Here is a 15063-nt window from a genome sequence, read left to right as displayed (position 1 = left end):
ATATTTAAACTGGCAAGGCTTAAATGAGTTTAGTTTAAACACAGATAGCAAGGTGTGCTGTTCAGGTCTCACCTGCGCTATCAACACGTGATGACGGCATAAATTGCAGTTATTCCAGCATAAAGCACTCGCATTGATTAAATAGTGACTGGTTTGTCCACGTATTGTTTTTTCTCTCTCATCGCTCTTGTTGTAATGTATTGGGAAGCCAGAATTTGTATCCATCAACAGAAACATGCATTAGCCAAACTCTAACAAATCATATTACAGATGCATTGTCAGATTTAAGTTGAACCGCGGTCCTAGTGTATGCCGAACCGTGTGTGGAGAACGGTACGGTTCGATTTTTTTACCGAGCACCGTTGCACCCCTAGTAAGTAGGTAGGTAGGTAGATAGATAGATAGATAGATAGATAGATAGATAGGTAGGTAGATAGGTAGATAGATAGACAGATAGACAGAATGACAGACATATTTACTATTTAATTACTTAATTGTTTAATTAAATAACAAATAAGATGTACTCAAAGCTGCTGAATCATTAGATTTTTCATAATATTCAAAGAATGAAAATGTATATAATATTTATTTTTGTTTAATATTTTTTTTTTTAAATGTATAAAATAAAAAATACCTTTATACAAAATATTAATATTCATAAAAAAAATTTGAAACTATATTCAAAATAAAATATTTTTTTAAATGAATATTTAAAAAATAATAATTAAATTTAAAAAACAATACATTTTGAAGTAGACAAGGTAGAATGTGAAGCGATCATCTCAAAACAAAATATCGACTGTTTAGGCTGGTATATCACTCTCTCAGTACTCTTGATCACGCTTATTATGCATTACTAGTGTGATATAGTACTAACTCATGAGCGACACACAGCTGTACTGGTGTGAGATACAGCAGTAGGTGTACGAAGAAGCTCCATCCGCACCCATTCACATCACAGCCAGCTGATAATTACCAGAACAACACTTATTGAAGACCTGCTCACCGCATTTCATTATCAGCAACATCACACTGCATGGCAGAGAGAGAGAGATAGAGAAAATGAAGGAAGAGAGGAAGGAGGGAAGCCTTTAGGACCAGGAGGGGTCATGAATGTGGTGCTGGTGGAGTGATGGTGGGGGGAATAGGGTGTATGGAGAGAGAAAAAAAAAGTTCCTCTGTCTCCAACCTGGTCTCCAAAGTCCTGAGGGAACTTCCACAGCACTGTCGGATCTGTAAGAAATTGACAGACAGCATTAATCAGCAACCACGCACCGTTCAGAACACATACATATTAATGAAGGGGGTGGGGGCAAGGGTGGATTCTCCTATGTGTCGGTACACCACGGCAACGAGCGGAGGCATAGAACGTTCTGCATATGCAAATGTCTTCCGGTTAGATAGAGGCCTTTAGAAACACAGAGAGACACAGACAATACTCGACTACCTGCAGAAACAGCAGATGTGTGGCGCTGCATTAATATTTCACATCTAAATTTGTTAAAGGAAAGTCTTTACTGCAGTAGTTTAATAATATAATGTTCGCATTGAAATTTATACTGAAAATACTATTTTTTATAAGAATTAATTATATTAAATATATTCATTTTATTAATTAAAATAATTTATTGTGTGTGTGTGTGCGCGCACTGTAGGCTATATTTTAACTTAATCATTCTAATTATTATTTATTTTTATTTAATATGTAATGTATATTTATATATTAAATAAATAAAAAATTTAATAATATTACTATTTTGTATTTGTTTTATATAATAATAATAATAATGTATAATTTAATTTAATTTGTTTTATATATGTATTATGTACATACATAATAAATAATTTTCAATAACTAGGATTAATAATGGTTAATTTAAAATTCCAATAATTTTATGCATCAATTCAGGGGTCAGATTCATTAATTATTAATATTATTAATAATATATTTTTATTTGGTATGTAATTTAATGTGTAATTAATGATTAATAAATGAATAACTATTCTTCTTATTTTTATTAATATTATATTTGTATTTATTTACAATCTTTAGATGACAATTTACATTATTAGTATTAATATATGTAATTTATTTAATTTAATTTAATTATTCCAGTAACATTTATTTTTGTTAAAAGGTAAACAGGAGTTACTGACTTCACATATAACTCAATATTATCATAGCAGTTTTTAATAGTTTTAAACAGCTCAATAATATTTAGATTTTTGGTAAAGTGCCATGACCTTTACCAAAGTGACCTTTACCTAAATAAGTGTGTTCAGACTTTAAAAACTACACACCTTGTGACACATAATAAGGCAGAACTCCAGATGCCTCCACTATGATTCACTCTAAAAAGATCATCTTGGACCACAAAACAACAACTCAATGTCTGCTGAAGGTCAATGAGAGGACCCTGAAACCAGACAATGAGTTTGGTGCACAGACAAACACAGTCTCAAATGGGGTGTGCAAAGTACGGCTAATCTAACACCTCAATGTTATGACAATAGAGATGGGGATTTTTGCACTCTTCACAATTCGAACTTTGATTCAATATTGTGTGCTATAGACATTACAAAGAATTCACTTCTATATGCAATGTTTTCTCCTGAGCATAATTTTCAGTAAACTAGGATTATCAATTAAAAATTCCAATTATTTCATGTATGAGTCCAGGGGACAGCTTCATGAAAATTCTTCAGATAAATTCAAGATAAATTAAAGGGGTCATATGATGTTGCTAAAAAGAACATTATGTTGTGTATTTGGTGTAATGAAATGTGTTTATGCGGTTTAAGGTTAAAAAAAACAACATTATTTTCCACATAATGTACATTATTGTTTCTCCTCTATGCTAACGCGAAGATTTTTCTGAAACGCATAGATTTTTACAAAGCTCATCGGTCTGAAAAGCGAGGTGTGCTCTGATTGGCCAGCTATCCAGTGCGTTGTGATTGGCCGAATACCTCAAGCTTGTGACGGAACTGTTATGCCCCTTACCATATTGTGATGCCTTGTCCCGGCCAGAGCGACGAGACAAAAACATTAAAAGCCATTATAAACGAGGCATTTGTTGCATCCAGTGGGGACATAATTACGGATTATAAATGACTTATACTGTCTTTTTACGCGTTGCATTGCATCGCGCCGCATAAACATAAAACCATGTCTGCATTTGTGATCGGAGAAATGACAAACAACAAGCGCTACTCTACACTGCTCAAAACTCGCGTTTGAATTGTCAGTGGCAAATTCTTTAAATATAAAAACGTACTTACAGTCTGTGAGTCAGAACAGCCGGCATTGTAGTCTACTCTACCAGGATCAGTAAACAGTCCTCCATAAAATGCACTGGACACATCGGAATATTTGGGTTGAACTGTTCTGGAACAGTGTTGTAAATACAACTTAACCACTGATTTCTAGTCATGTCCTCTTTTGGAAGGCCAAACAAAGTAGTTTCGCTTTCACAACGAAACACACAGCGCCTTCACGATATGGCAGCAGCGGCAACAACAATACTACAGCGAGAATAAAAGTTACGCTTTCTTTCTTTGCGTGAACATTTGGGCGGCGATATGCAAATCTTCCCACATCATGACGTAGACATGTGGGGGCGTGTTAGAACGAGCCATTTTAGGTAGGTGTGGTTGACTCTTAACTTTTATAAAGAATATCTCTTTGGATTTGAGACGTTAGTCTTTGCAACTTTACAGATCTTCTTTATGCACTAAGAGCTTGTAACACACCAAAAAGAAAGGAAAAATTGAAATCGCATCATATGACCCCTTTAAATAAAGATAAAGATAAGAGTTTGTAATGTTCCTACGTGCAATCCTTGAACAATTTTTAAGAACTTCTTAAATATTTTCTTTAGAACATTACACGCTTTGGTGTTTTCTGATTGTATGCCAATTCCTGCTGAAGACTTTCAGTTCTTTCTGCACTGCCTGCAGATTACCATAATAATCATAATAAATGTGCACACCGTTTTCATCACTACTGGCTTGACTTGTCATTAAACATCTTACCTTTGGGGTTTTAAAACAAGTTGGAGGTTATCCTAACTTTAAGAGGATATTTACGATAATTTTTGAGAACTGTTTTCAGAAATTCAGATTCAATTCAAGTTTTGTCTTTGGAACTATCCTAAGAACCATTTCTGTCAAGAAATTGTTTTGAGAATACAAAATATTCTTAACTTTATTTTCAAGTTAGAAATGAAGATAAAAGTTAAGTTAAGAAAAATTTTATTCTTAAGAATGAATCACAATGAATCGGTGAATCAATAGTTTGCCATATAACTATATGAAATATCTGGCAACCAAACGAAAGTTTCAAACAGCTACACATCATTCAGTTTTCCTGTTAAGGTGAGGTAGTACCCTGCATCATCGGTCTGTTACAGGAAGTTCAAATATCCTCTTTGATGAAAGATAAATATGCTCTCAGAAGAGATTAGATGATCACACAGAACTAGTTCAACAACTATGACACAGGACTCAATGTGCGGTCGCATTTACGGTTGCTCAGAAAAATTTCACAGGCGAATCCAGTCAATAGAAATCATGCGACTGGGAGTTTCACATGAGGGCGAAAGATTTCCCCTATCTATATTTTACTCATTTTCAAGTTGGTCAAGCAAACTTGGACACTGACCAACAGAAAGCTGCTTGGTTTTAAAGTGACTTCTGTGTGAGCTGTGCTTCATATGTTGCTACACTATTGATAATGAACCTTTTTTTGTTGAGAAATTACACCAAAATTTTACTAATGTGACTAAAAGCTGACTAAATCAGGACTAAACTTATGTTTAAAGCAAAAAAACAAAGCAGCATAAGTAAAAAAAAAACTTTGGATCTACCCAGCAACCATTTAGAACACCCTAGCGATGCCATAGCAACCACCTAGAACAACCGATTAGCCAGTGGTGGGCCGTCAGGGCCAGCAAAGCCTTCTCTGCTGGCCTAAACACGATCAGAATCACTGATTTAGTTTTAATATATTTTTCCATGAATGTGTGATATCGTTGACTTGATTGCAAAGATATTATTTAAACTGTACTGAGCTGGATGTTGACATCACTGAATTCAATGATGAACTGTCTTTAACTGAAAAATGAGTGTTTACTATTGTCATTTTGCATTATTGACACTATTTTCCTAATTAATGCTGTTCAGTTGCTTTGTCACAATCTGTATTGTTAAAAGCGCTATATAAATAAAGGTGACTTGACTTGACTTCATCACCTTATTTGTTTTATACCAATGCTATCTGTAAGGTATAAATGCGCTTGGGTGAATAAATGTCTGTAAGAACATCGGATGGACTGTATTTGTGTCATTTTCTTAGGTTAATGCTTCAGCTACAGATGATGTGTTGCAATTGTTAATTGGGTTTCTTTCTTTAGTAATGGCATTCATTCTCGCTACATAAGATACCTGTCTGTTATGTAGTGCCCTGTTATACTGCATTACTGTGTAATATTTATGGTTTCTATAGCCGTGGCATCATTATGATGGTATGAAGAAATGGATTAATTCATGTAGGACGCCACTGAAGGCCTAGGTGTAAAATGCACGGCCCGCCACTGCGATTAGCAACTCCCTAGCAACCACCCACAGCAATCTAGGGCCCCACACATATTATAAAGTTTCAGGAGTGACAACCGCACTTTTTAAATACAAAAGTGAATCCCATAAATTACTGTTTTGTTTATGTACCGAAATTGTGATTACTGACACTACGATAACTACTACAACATTCTGGCATCACACCTGTTTAGTATCCAATATTTTTTACCAAAGCATATTATGTTCAGATTTTAATCGCTCTCAACAGAGGCATCGTCTTTTGTTTAATTTTGGAGGGCTACTTCGCAGTTTGCACTCTTTAAGGGTTGCCATATCCACTTATTAAAAGTCATTTATTTATTTAGTCATTTAGCAGACACTTTTATCCAAAGCGACTTACAAATGAGGACAATATAAGAAATCAAAACTAACAGAAGATCAACAATATGTAAGTGAAAATTACAAGTCTCGGTGTACTCTCTCAAGTACACATAGCAAAAAAAAAAAAAAGTGATGCTTTATAAGCATCTTTAGGTTTGTTGTTTGGGCACGGCTCATAAAGCGATCCAGTTTATGATAATAATATTTAAGTTTATAATGTATGCACATGCAGGTCACAATATTTTGGTATGTAGCTTATTTCCATGATAAAGCATTTAAGTTTATTATGGGCTTGTTCCTATTTGCTGTTTTTTTTCTAGCAAGATCTGGCAACACTAATGAGTCTCGACATACCTTGTTTACTGCAATTTCTTGCACTGCGCATACAGAAAAGAGACACAACTCTGATATGTGTTTAAATACAACTAGTTGTTCAGTTTGGTCCCGTACACACGGCGTAGAATTTCTTTAAAAGTGGTTGTCACTACCTGAATTTTCCTCAAGTCAATTCCTTTGTAAAATGCGCTTGTCACTCCCATAAATGACTGAACTGTGTGTGTACAGAACACGATTAAGCACCAAAAGGTGAACTGACAACCAGATTTAGCTGCAGCAGTGTACGTTTTTATTTTGAAGTTTCAGGTTGTATCGCGCCAAGTTAAGTTAAATTTAGAGCATTTGCATGTTAACCATTTCCTCTTTCATGTCAGCATCAATTTACAGACTAACAATATGAACTTCCCATCATATTTGAAATGAAACTCTTGCTTCTGCATTCTGATCTAACCCACAGCAACAGTGCTGATGATTCAGTTCTGCTGTGCTGGAACTGATTTCAGATGAAGCAGTGACTAGCAGAATGAACGCTCTGGTGATTTAACATGTTGGGCATGAACCCAACCTTCCTTCACCAGAAAGGATTTTTCATAACCTAACCCCTTCTTTTTTGTATTTTCACTTCTATTCAAAATCCACCCTAGTCGTTGCACTGTGTGGCAAACGTTAATATGCCAGTATATTCTCCACCAGTGCTGACCAGAGTTCAGAGAGGAAAGGGAGGAAGGAAAAAAGTGACAAAGACTGACAAAGGTGCATTACATAATCCCATTGTGAGATTTCACGGACCTTGTCTTATAATATTTTTACAAAGACTGAATTTCCTTCTCTCCAGGGATCTGAAGCCCAACTCCTCCATCTGATCTGGCACAGTCAGGTCAATTTTATGCTGATTTTATGGGTGAGAGGATGGGAACCACTGCCAGGGAGAGAAAGAGGAACACAAGGGACATAGAGGGAAAGAGAACAGAAAGAAGAGATACGGATAGAGACAGAGACAGAGAGAATGATGGGTAGCTGACAATAAAATCTTTAACATTTTAGGTTACATTTTCTAAAAATGGCAGTGTATATTTTAAATGCTGTGACAGCTTATCATTTATTTTACCTTTTTATAATCACTTGTAAGCTTCAATAAAATGTGATTCATCAAAAATAATAACTAGAATTGGAACTCTGCCCAATATGTGAGAGACAACAAAATACTAAAATGACAAATGATATTATAAAACAACACAACTTTGTATTTAATTTGCACATACAGAGTGTCAATCAAAAACAAAAGATTAAATTAACCGTGAGCCAGTTTCATTCATTGTACATTCATTCAATCATTCATTCATTCATTTGTTCGTTCATTCATTCACTCACTCTCCATTCATTCATTCATTAAACCATTTAAAAGTTTAGGGTCAGACTGGTTTTTTTTTTAAGAAATTAATACATTTATTGACCAAGGATGCATTAAATTGACCAAATATTACCGCAATTTCATCTTTGCATTACAGAAATAAATTAACAATATTAAAAAATGGAACACAATAACATTAAAAGCCAGCATAGGTAGAACAATATAAATTATTTTAAATTTGTTACAAATCTCACTCGCTTTTCTTTTTTTTTTGTCAAATAAATGCAGCCTTGGCGGACACAAAAGACTTCTTTCAAACACATTAAAAACTTCATAATTTACAGTAGAAAGCAATGCCATGTGCATAAAATACATGCGAGACAGAAAACTGACGTTTAAACCGTTTTAGACAGTGCAGGACACTGTCAATGCTCTTGCGTCAACTACTTTGATATAAAAAGTAAGACTAGGGAAAAGACAATAAAAAGTGTAATAAATAAAAAGAGATGCGATGCCATAAATGGAGGCAAGAGAAAGTGATAGGTGAGAGGGAGGGGTAATAGAGGGGCATTGCCCTCCAACCATGCACCTTCTGTGCTGCATATCCTGGAGGCTCCCGTGTTCTTACAGATTCAAAAATACCTTGAGACACATGCTTATTCATACACCGAGGCAAAGGACTTGCAAATCTCTATCCCGGTGGGATTTTGGCACGACAGGGGGGCTCACATGAAAAGCCCCAAAAATTCAGATGAGCTCTTTTATTATTAACGCCCGCGCTGTCCCTTCAACAAGCCAGATCCGGCTTCAAATCTGAGCAATGCAATCACATATTTGCCATCTAGTAGGAGTATTCAAAGCAGAGATGTAAACGTTTTGTCACTTTTTAAGAAAGATGACAGTACCTTACACACTCAAGTAACACTAATTCCCACTGACGTTGGAAAAAAAAGATGGGTTTTCTGCTCAAACATGAACTTCTTTAGCAATTAACCTCCCAAACACAGATTTTAAATGACACACAAAAATGGGAAACTGTGCAAAAATGACCGATTGGGTGACCAACTGTCTGTTTTTGGTAGGGGGAGGTTTGTACACTGGGGAATGTAGAAAGATGAAGGCCCCTGTCTGTGGGTGAAAAGCTGTCAAAGGGACCCCGGCTCCTTGCCTCCGCAGCCTCCTGCTGCCATATTGTGAGTGTGTTTGCGCGGGGCGGGCAGACACAAAGGGATTAATGGGTTAAGGCTGAAAGTTGAAGGTTAGGAGGGTAAACCCAACCCCTGCTGCTGGAGCCAGGGAGAGAAATGTCACCGTGACAGACCTGGGGCTGCTTAATCCCCCTCTTGCCCCTCTCGCTCCCCAGCGGCCTCCCCTCCTGGGCTTGACACACTGAGGCCGCTCCTGTTCCCAGCAGGTCTGCGAAGCGCCCCGAGCCAGTGGGCACACACAGACACGGAAACAGACAGACAGACACACACACACACACACACCCATGCACAGGAAGAGGGGCAGACCAACTTGACAGACATTTCAACTAGGGGTGGGCAGTATAGAACATACAGTCGGTAGAGAGATTCACATGTGAGAGCGGTCAAGAAACTTGAAATACAGAGGCAGATGTGTCTGAAATAAATCATGATGAATAAAAGGTATTTGGCACAACACATATAGACATGCGCAGTCACAGGTGCGTGTATGGAGAGTGAAACAGTCCAGTTCCGGAATTAAATATTACTCATTTTCTCCACCAAGAACTTCATATTAAATGAATCTCTATAATACCTTGGAGAAATATGTACCGCAAGCTCTGACGTTCTCAGGATTTTTTTTTTAAACAAAAAATATATAGGTGAAGAACCACACTGCCCATCATCCTAAGAAGAAGATCCACCAATCAGGGAATTATGGCAAACCCACTCCTATGATTTATTTACTTATTTAATGTCATATTCAAATATAATGCTATATTCATGGCAAACTCAAAAGTAACAAGATTTAAAATAGTCTAAATGACAATAATTTAATCAATTGTATATAATTATTTAACTACTTTTATTTTTTTTTTAAAGTTTAAAAAGGTAAAATACACAATATTTCAGCTTGATATTTGATTAAAATTGTAATACTTTCAGAGAAGAAATGTTTATAAAAATGTTTTGTGGTAACTGAAATCAAGTTAAAATAAAAACCATTTAACTAAATATAAAATAATAAATAAAATAAAACAAAACAAAACAGAAGAAAAAATATATTTATAAAAGTAAATGAAAATTAGAAATGTTGCTTTGGCAACTAACTAAAATAAATTTAAGCACTAATATTAATAAAACTGAAATAAAAATAATTTAAAGCTAAATAGAAATATATTAAAAACTAATAAAAATTAAAACAAGCACTAAAACCTAAATTAAAATAACTAAAAATACAAAAATAAAGGCTTATTGTAAATATTAATACATTTTATAAGAGTATAATTAACTATAAAATAAGACTAATCAGGTGTAATCAGGTTGGTATCTTCTTTTACAACTTGTATGTTCGTAAATAAGAATATTTTGCAATAAATTCAAAATACGTTGTTTTTATACTCATAACGAAAGACTTCACATCAAACGTTTTGTATTTTTTTTTTTTTTATTTGATTTGAATCATCCGATTACATCATTTGTAGTACTTCACTGGACTGTGGTTCACTGTGGTTCATTCCCTTATAAAGATGTTATTAGTACACTGTCTTGTACCTTTTTCCCCCCAGGGTCAGATACTTTTTTGCTTCAGTTTGGTTTTTTTTGTTGAAGATTTTTAGGTAAATTAATTAGAAAAAATTGTTCTGGAAACTGCTAAAAAGTGGACTGCTGCAATCAACTGGCTATTTTACAGTGGCTTAAAATCAGATCAAGTATTTCATTTGCAAAAATCATTATTTAACAGTTATTTAATATACAAAAGCATTTTTACAAGTGAAAATAACTAAGTAAGTGAAAATTACTTGAGATTTCGGTCATACCACCAACTCCAAGTTTCAACCTTGAACAGGCATACGGTAAACAGTCAACAGACACAAGATGAATTTCATTAAATGTCTCAAATGACGCTTTTAAAGCATAAGCCTGTTTTCAACTGTCCTTTACCAATCATTACACTTAGTCTCAGCACTTTCAATCTGACGTAACACGCCAAGGTGGTGGCAGCTCAATGTATTGCCGTCACTGTTTTCATCTCACCACCATTGAAAATACCTTGAAGTCTAAAAACCCATCGGCTGCCGTCGACGGCAAAGAAAACAATCTCACCCGCAAGCATCAGACCCGGCAAGAAATTTGACTGCGGAGCAAACGCCAGCTAATGGGTGAGAATTGAATTGAAATCACCTCGGAGGAGCGAGCTAGTTTTCTTTTTTGCTTTCGCACCCAATGTGAAGCCGGCCGTGGGTGATGGCAGGCTTGGGAGGGCCCTTCCAGAGATTCCCCCTGGGCTTCGTGCACGGCTAACCTTCGACAGGACCGCCGCTGCGTGGCAACACGCCGCCGCCCCGAGCGCAGACAGCGCGGGTCAGTCGCAAATCAATGTTTTGACGTCCCGGGAATGCTTGTCTTTAAAAGTCGATACACAACGCTTTGAAAGAGCTGAGGCCGGGGGGAAGAAGGTTAATAGGTGAGTGGTGGAAAGAGCTCACAGCTGACACCACTTTTTACCACCTCTGTCTGTCTATCTGCGAACGGGATGGGTGTAGAGCCAATACGCCGAACGCACGCCGAGCCGATTGAGTTGCCAAGCTGTCATCGTACACTGATGGAAAAACTCAACATACCTTAATGGCTCCTTGGAATCGAACTGTGTTTAATAAACTGTGTCAACAAGTATTGTGAATATGTGAGGTGTCATTATCATAGTATTAAGTATTATGGAAGTAGAGTCCAAACTGTGGAACCCACAGGGCACTGGAGACGGTCTGTCAAATTACTAAATATAACACTGTGTCCCAGCCAGTGAGCAACAAGAGCGGCGTCCAAAACACTCCACATTACTGATTATCACATCAAATACATTCTTACTGGCTGTTACTGTGGCGCAATGCGCAAAATTTGTGCGTTAAGTGTGGACAGACAAATTACTTGTCGCTGGCTAGGACAAAACGATCAGATTTTAACACTTGGCAAAGTGGACAAAGAAGAGCGACAGGACATTTTGTCCACATTACTTAATATTAAACATCTGATTGGCCGTTAATGTGTTGCACATTGCAGCATTTGCGTTTTCAGTGTGGAGAGGGAAATTACTTGCTAATGTAATGACCATATGACGTCAATATTAATATTCTGGCAATGTAAACAAGTCTATAAAACTTTCTTACATATCAGTCCTCTTAAGGTCCATTCACACCAATGACAATAACTTAATTATAAAGTTTTAATTACTACTCTAATTCTATGAGAATAGGGAAATCCACACCACATTCATATATAACGATAACGACACAAAGGAACGCTATCATTAGAACTACTTTCAAAACAAGACTGATAAAACATTGACAGCCAATCAGAATCAATCCTGCTTTAAAGAGCTCAAGCATTTAAAGTGGCAGACAACAAAATGGCAACACATGCTTACAATAAACAAAACTATATCATGTGTTGGTGGGGACAATGACATAGTTATCGTTATGTTTATCTTTATAGTTAGCATTCTTGGTGTGAACAGGCCTTTATGCTGTTTTAAAGAAATGCAGTCTTTTTATGAAGGTAAATTTAAAGAGGTCATGAACTGAGAAATCAAAATTCCCTTGATCTTTTGACATATAAGAGATCATTGTACTATAAAAACATACTGTAAGTTTCAGAACTCAAAAACTTTCTCAGTCTAAAAACAGCTTATATTGAAGCCAATCTGCCAAAATGACAGCTTGTGGAATGTGCCACTTTATGACATAATAGTGTGGCTAAACCCCGCCTTCGCAGATGATCAACGCCTGCTTCTACATCATTGCCTGTTTAGCTCCGCCCACCAATTCACACATGTAGTGTAAATAATGTGAGAGGCAAATGCAGTTCTACGCTGAAATCAAACGATAAAGATGCTCTGTAGACAACAAGATGCAGTTCAGAGTCGACAATCCCCCACGCCTTTTCAAACAAAGCGTTCCGATGAGGGGGTCAAAACAGGACAGAAGATAGTCTATTATTTCTAAATTATGATGTTTTTGATGTAAAAATCTTGATAACATAAGTAGACCTCAGAGAACAGTACAAAATAATAAAAAAGGCAGGGCAGTTCATGACCCCTTTACAACTTTAAGAAAATAAAATTTAAGGAACATATCGAATGGAATACAATACGTAAATATGGTCTCCAAACATAAATGTATTTTATTGGCAATGCTTCAAAGTTGGAAAACACAACTTCCAACAGATATCCACTACTTTTTAATTAATTGCACAAATAAAGATTAACTAGAATATGGAAATAACTTTCACTGTACCTTCTGATCACACTGCAATAAACGTGGCATTCTTCATCGGTATTTATCTTTTTTTCCAGTGCAAATGTCTAAAGAATCTTAAATCAAGATACTTGAGAAGTTACTTGAGAAGCAAAATGACATCAGATAAGAATTTTCTGAGAAACTGATCAAAATGAAGTGAGTTTATGATTAAAACAAGAATAAATATCTGCCAATGGGCTCAGAAAAATCAACCTAATTCAAAGGAAAAACAAGTTTTTATACCTCACTGACACATAACTGTTCTTGTTTTAAACATTAACTCACTTAATTTTATTAAATTTCTCAGAAAACCATACTTTATCCATTCAATTTGCATCTTGATTGTATCTTGATTTAAGGATGTTTACATATTTGTATTGGAAAACAAAAAAAATACAGAGACATATTCATTTGTGCTATGACTTTATGAATTTAAGATTTCTGACCATATTTAAGACCTTTTTAGGCCTTAATTTGTGGAAGACCAATTTAAGACTTTAAGACCTTAAGACCCACAGAAACGTGGGATAGTTGACTCAAACTTAAAATTTTAGTATTCCAAAGAATGTGTCCATGCAATGAAAGTCAATGGGGTCCAAAACAACACCATTGGAAGCTGGGACATATTAAAATATCTACAACCATGAGGGTGAGTGATTTAATCAATTTTGGGTAAACTATACTTTTAACACCTGGGATTAACTCACTGCAATAGGTACATGTTGTAAGAAATGTCCAAGATATTTACAGTCAAGTCTCTTCTGAACCAGACAAACAAATGCAAACCCATTGAAAACCAGTGGTTTCGGTCTTCATCCAGAAATGAAGGACTATGTGTTGCCTGCCTGCCTTTCCTCTTTGTACCCTCCTTCCATGCCTCCTCCTCCTCCTCCTCTCGTCTCATTCTGGCCAAAAGGTTAAAATGCTGAACTCGCAACCTTCTTGGCAAAACCTTTTCTTCTTCCGCTCCTTTTTTCACTCATCTATAAAAGATTTATTTCACAGTATGTAGAGGTCTGGATTAACCCACTCCATGCCCCAGAACAAAGCCATTGTCTTTGTGCCCGAACAGGTCCATGTAAAGAGGAAGCACCAGCTCCTCGAAGTCCACAATAATGCCATTGTGCCTGGCATGCTGGAAGGGTCCTGGTTGTCTTTAGGGGCTCGTCTAGACTTTGAGCCAGCTACTCAAGGAACTGGTAGAAAATCCCATCAAGCAGTGGAGTGAACGTAAACTAAGGTAACCCGCTGTGAACCTGATGAAGATGTCAACCGAACATATGGCAAAAAAAAAATTCTTTTGTTGGTACAAGGAGCTTTTTTCTTCCCCTCCAGAATGAAGGGGAGTGGAGAGGGGAGGGAGGCCAGTGTTTGGAAGCCAAAAGCAAGGAATAACTGTGGTCATCAGTTTACTTCTGGATCAGTAACTTTATTCTAGCTTCAAGCAGCTCTGCCCCTAGATCTCACAATTAAAAGGGTAAGCAGATTAGCAGGCATCTTTCAAGCTTGAACTGAAAGAAAACACTCAGTCATTTTAAAACGTTTTTTTCCCCTCTCTCTTTTTTTTTGCATGCCACAAATAGCATTACATTTCATGCTACTTTAGCTGGCAACAGCCTTAAAAAAGGATATACTTTACAGCAATGATATGCTTCTTTAAAGTATCACACTGATCATTTACTGCCTGTGAACTTCTCTGTGAAAAGAGAAACCTAAAAATTCTAATTTACCCTGGAAGTGGAGCATGCAACAGTCAAGATTACAAGTTTAGGAGGTTTACAAGAAGCTGCATAAGTTGCAGCAATTAAAAAGCAGTCTGCTGTCGCGATTATGACATGCTCACAAGTATTTTCTCTCTATACAAATAAGACTGATTAACGATTTGCATGTGTTCATGACAGTTACAGCATAGGCTTAATACACACAGCACTGTAAA

The 15063-nt window shown here is 36.3% G+C and overlaps 1 protein-coding gene across 2 annotated transcripts in view; it reads right to left on the bottom strand.

Moving 5' to 3' along the window:
- Positions 1–15063, bottom strand: part of dennd1b (DENN/MADD domain containing 1B) — a 99080-nt gene that overhangs the window by 68873 nt on the left and 15144 nt on the right. For both annotated transcript variants that reach the window (XM_016273790.1, XM_016273791.1), the window contains exon 3: positions 1190–1233. In XM_016273790.1, the coding sequence (XP_016129276.1) occupies positions 1190–1233 (44 nt within the window). The remainder of the gene's footprint in view (positions 1–1189; positions 1234–15063) is intronic.

The sequence above is a fragment of the Sinocyclocheilus grahami genome, unplaced genomic scaffold (genome assembly GCF_001515645.1).
Source record: "Sinocyclocheilus grahami isolate Dianchi unplaced genomic scaffold, SAMN03320097.WGS_v1.1 scaffold81.1, whole genome shotgun sequence".
Lineage (NCBI taxonomy): Eukaryota > Metazoa > Chordata > Actinopteri > Cypriniformes > Cyprinidae > Sinocyclocheilus > Sinocyclocheilus grahami.
Note: the sequence above shows the minus strand (reverse complement) of the source record. Positions and strands in the feature narration are given on the sequence as shown.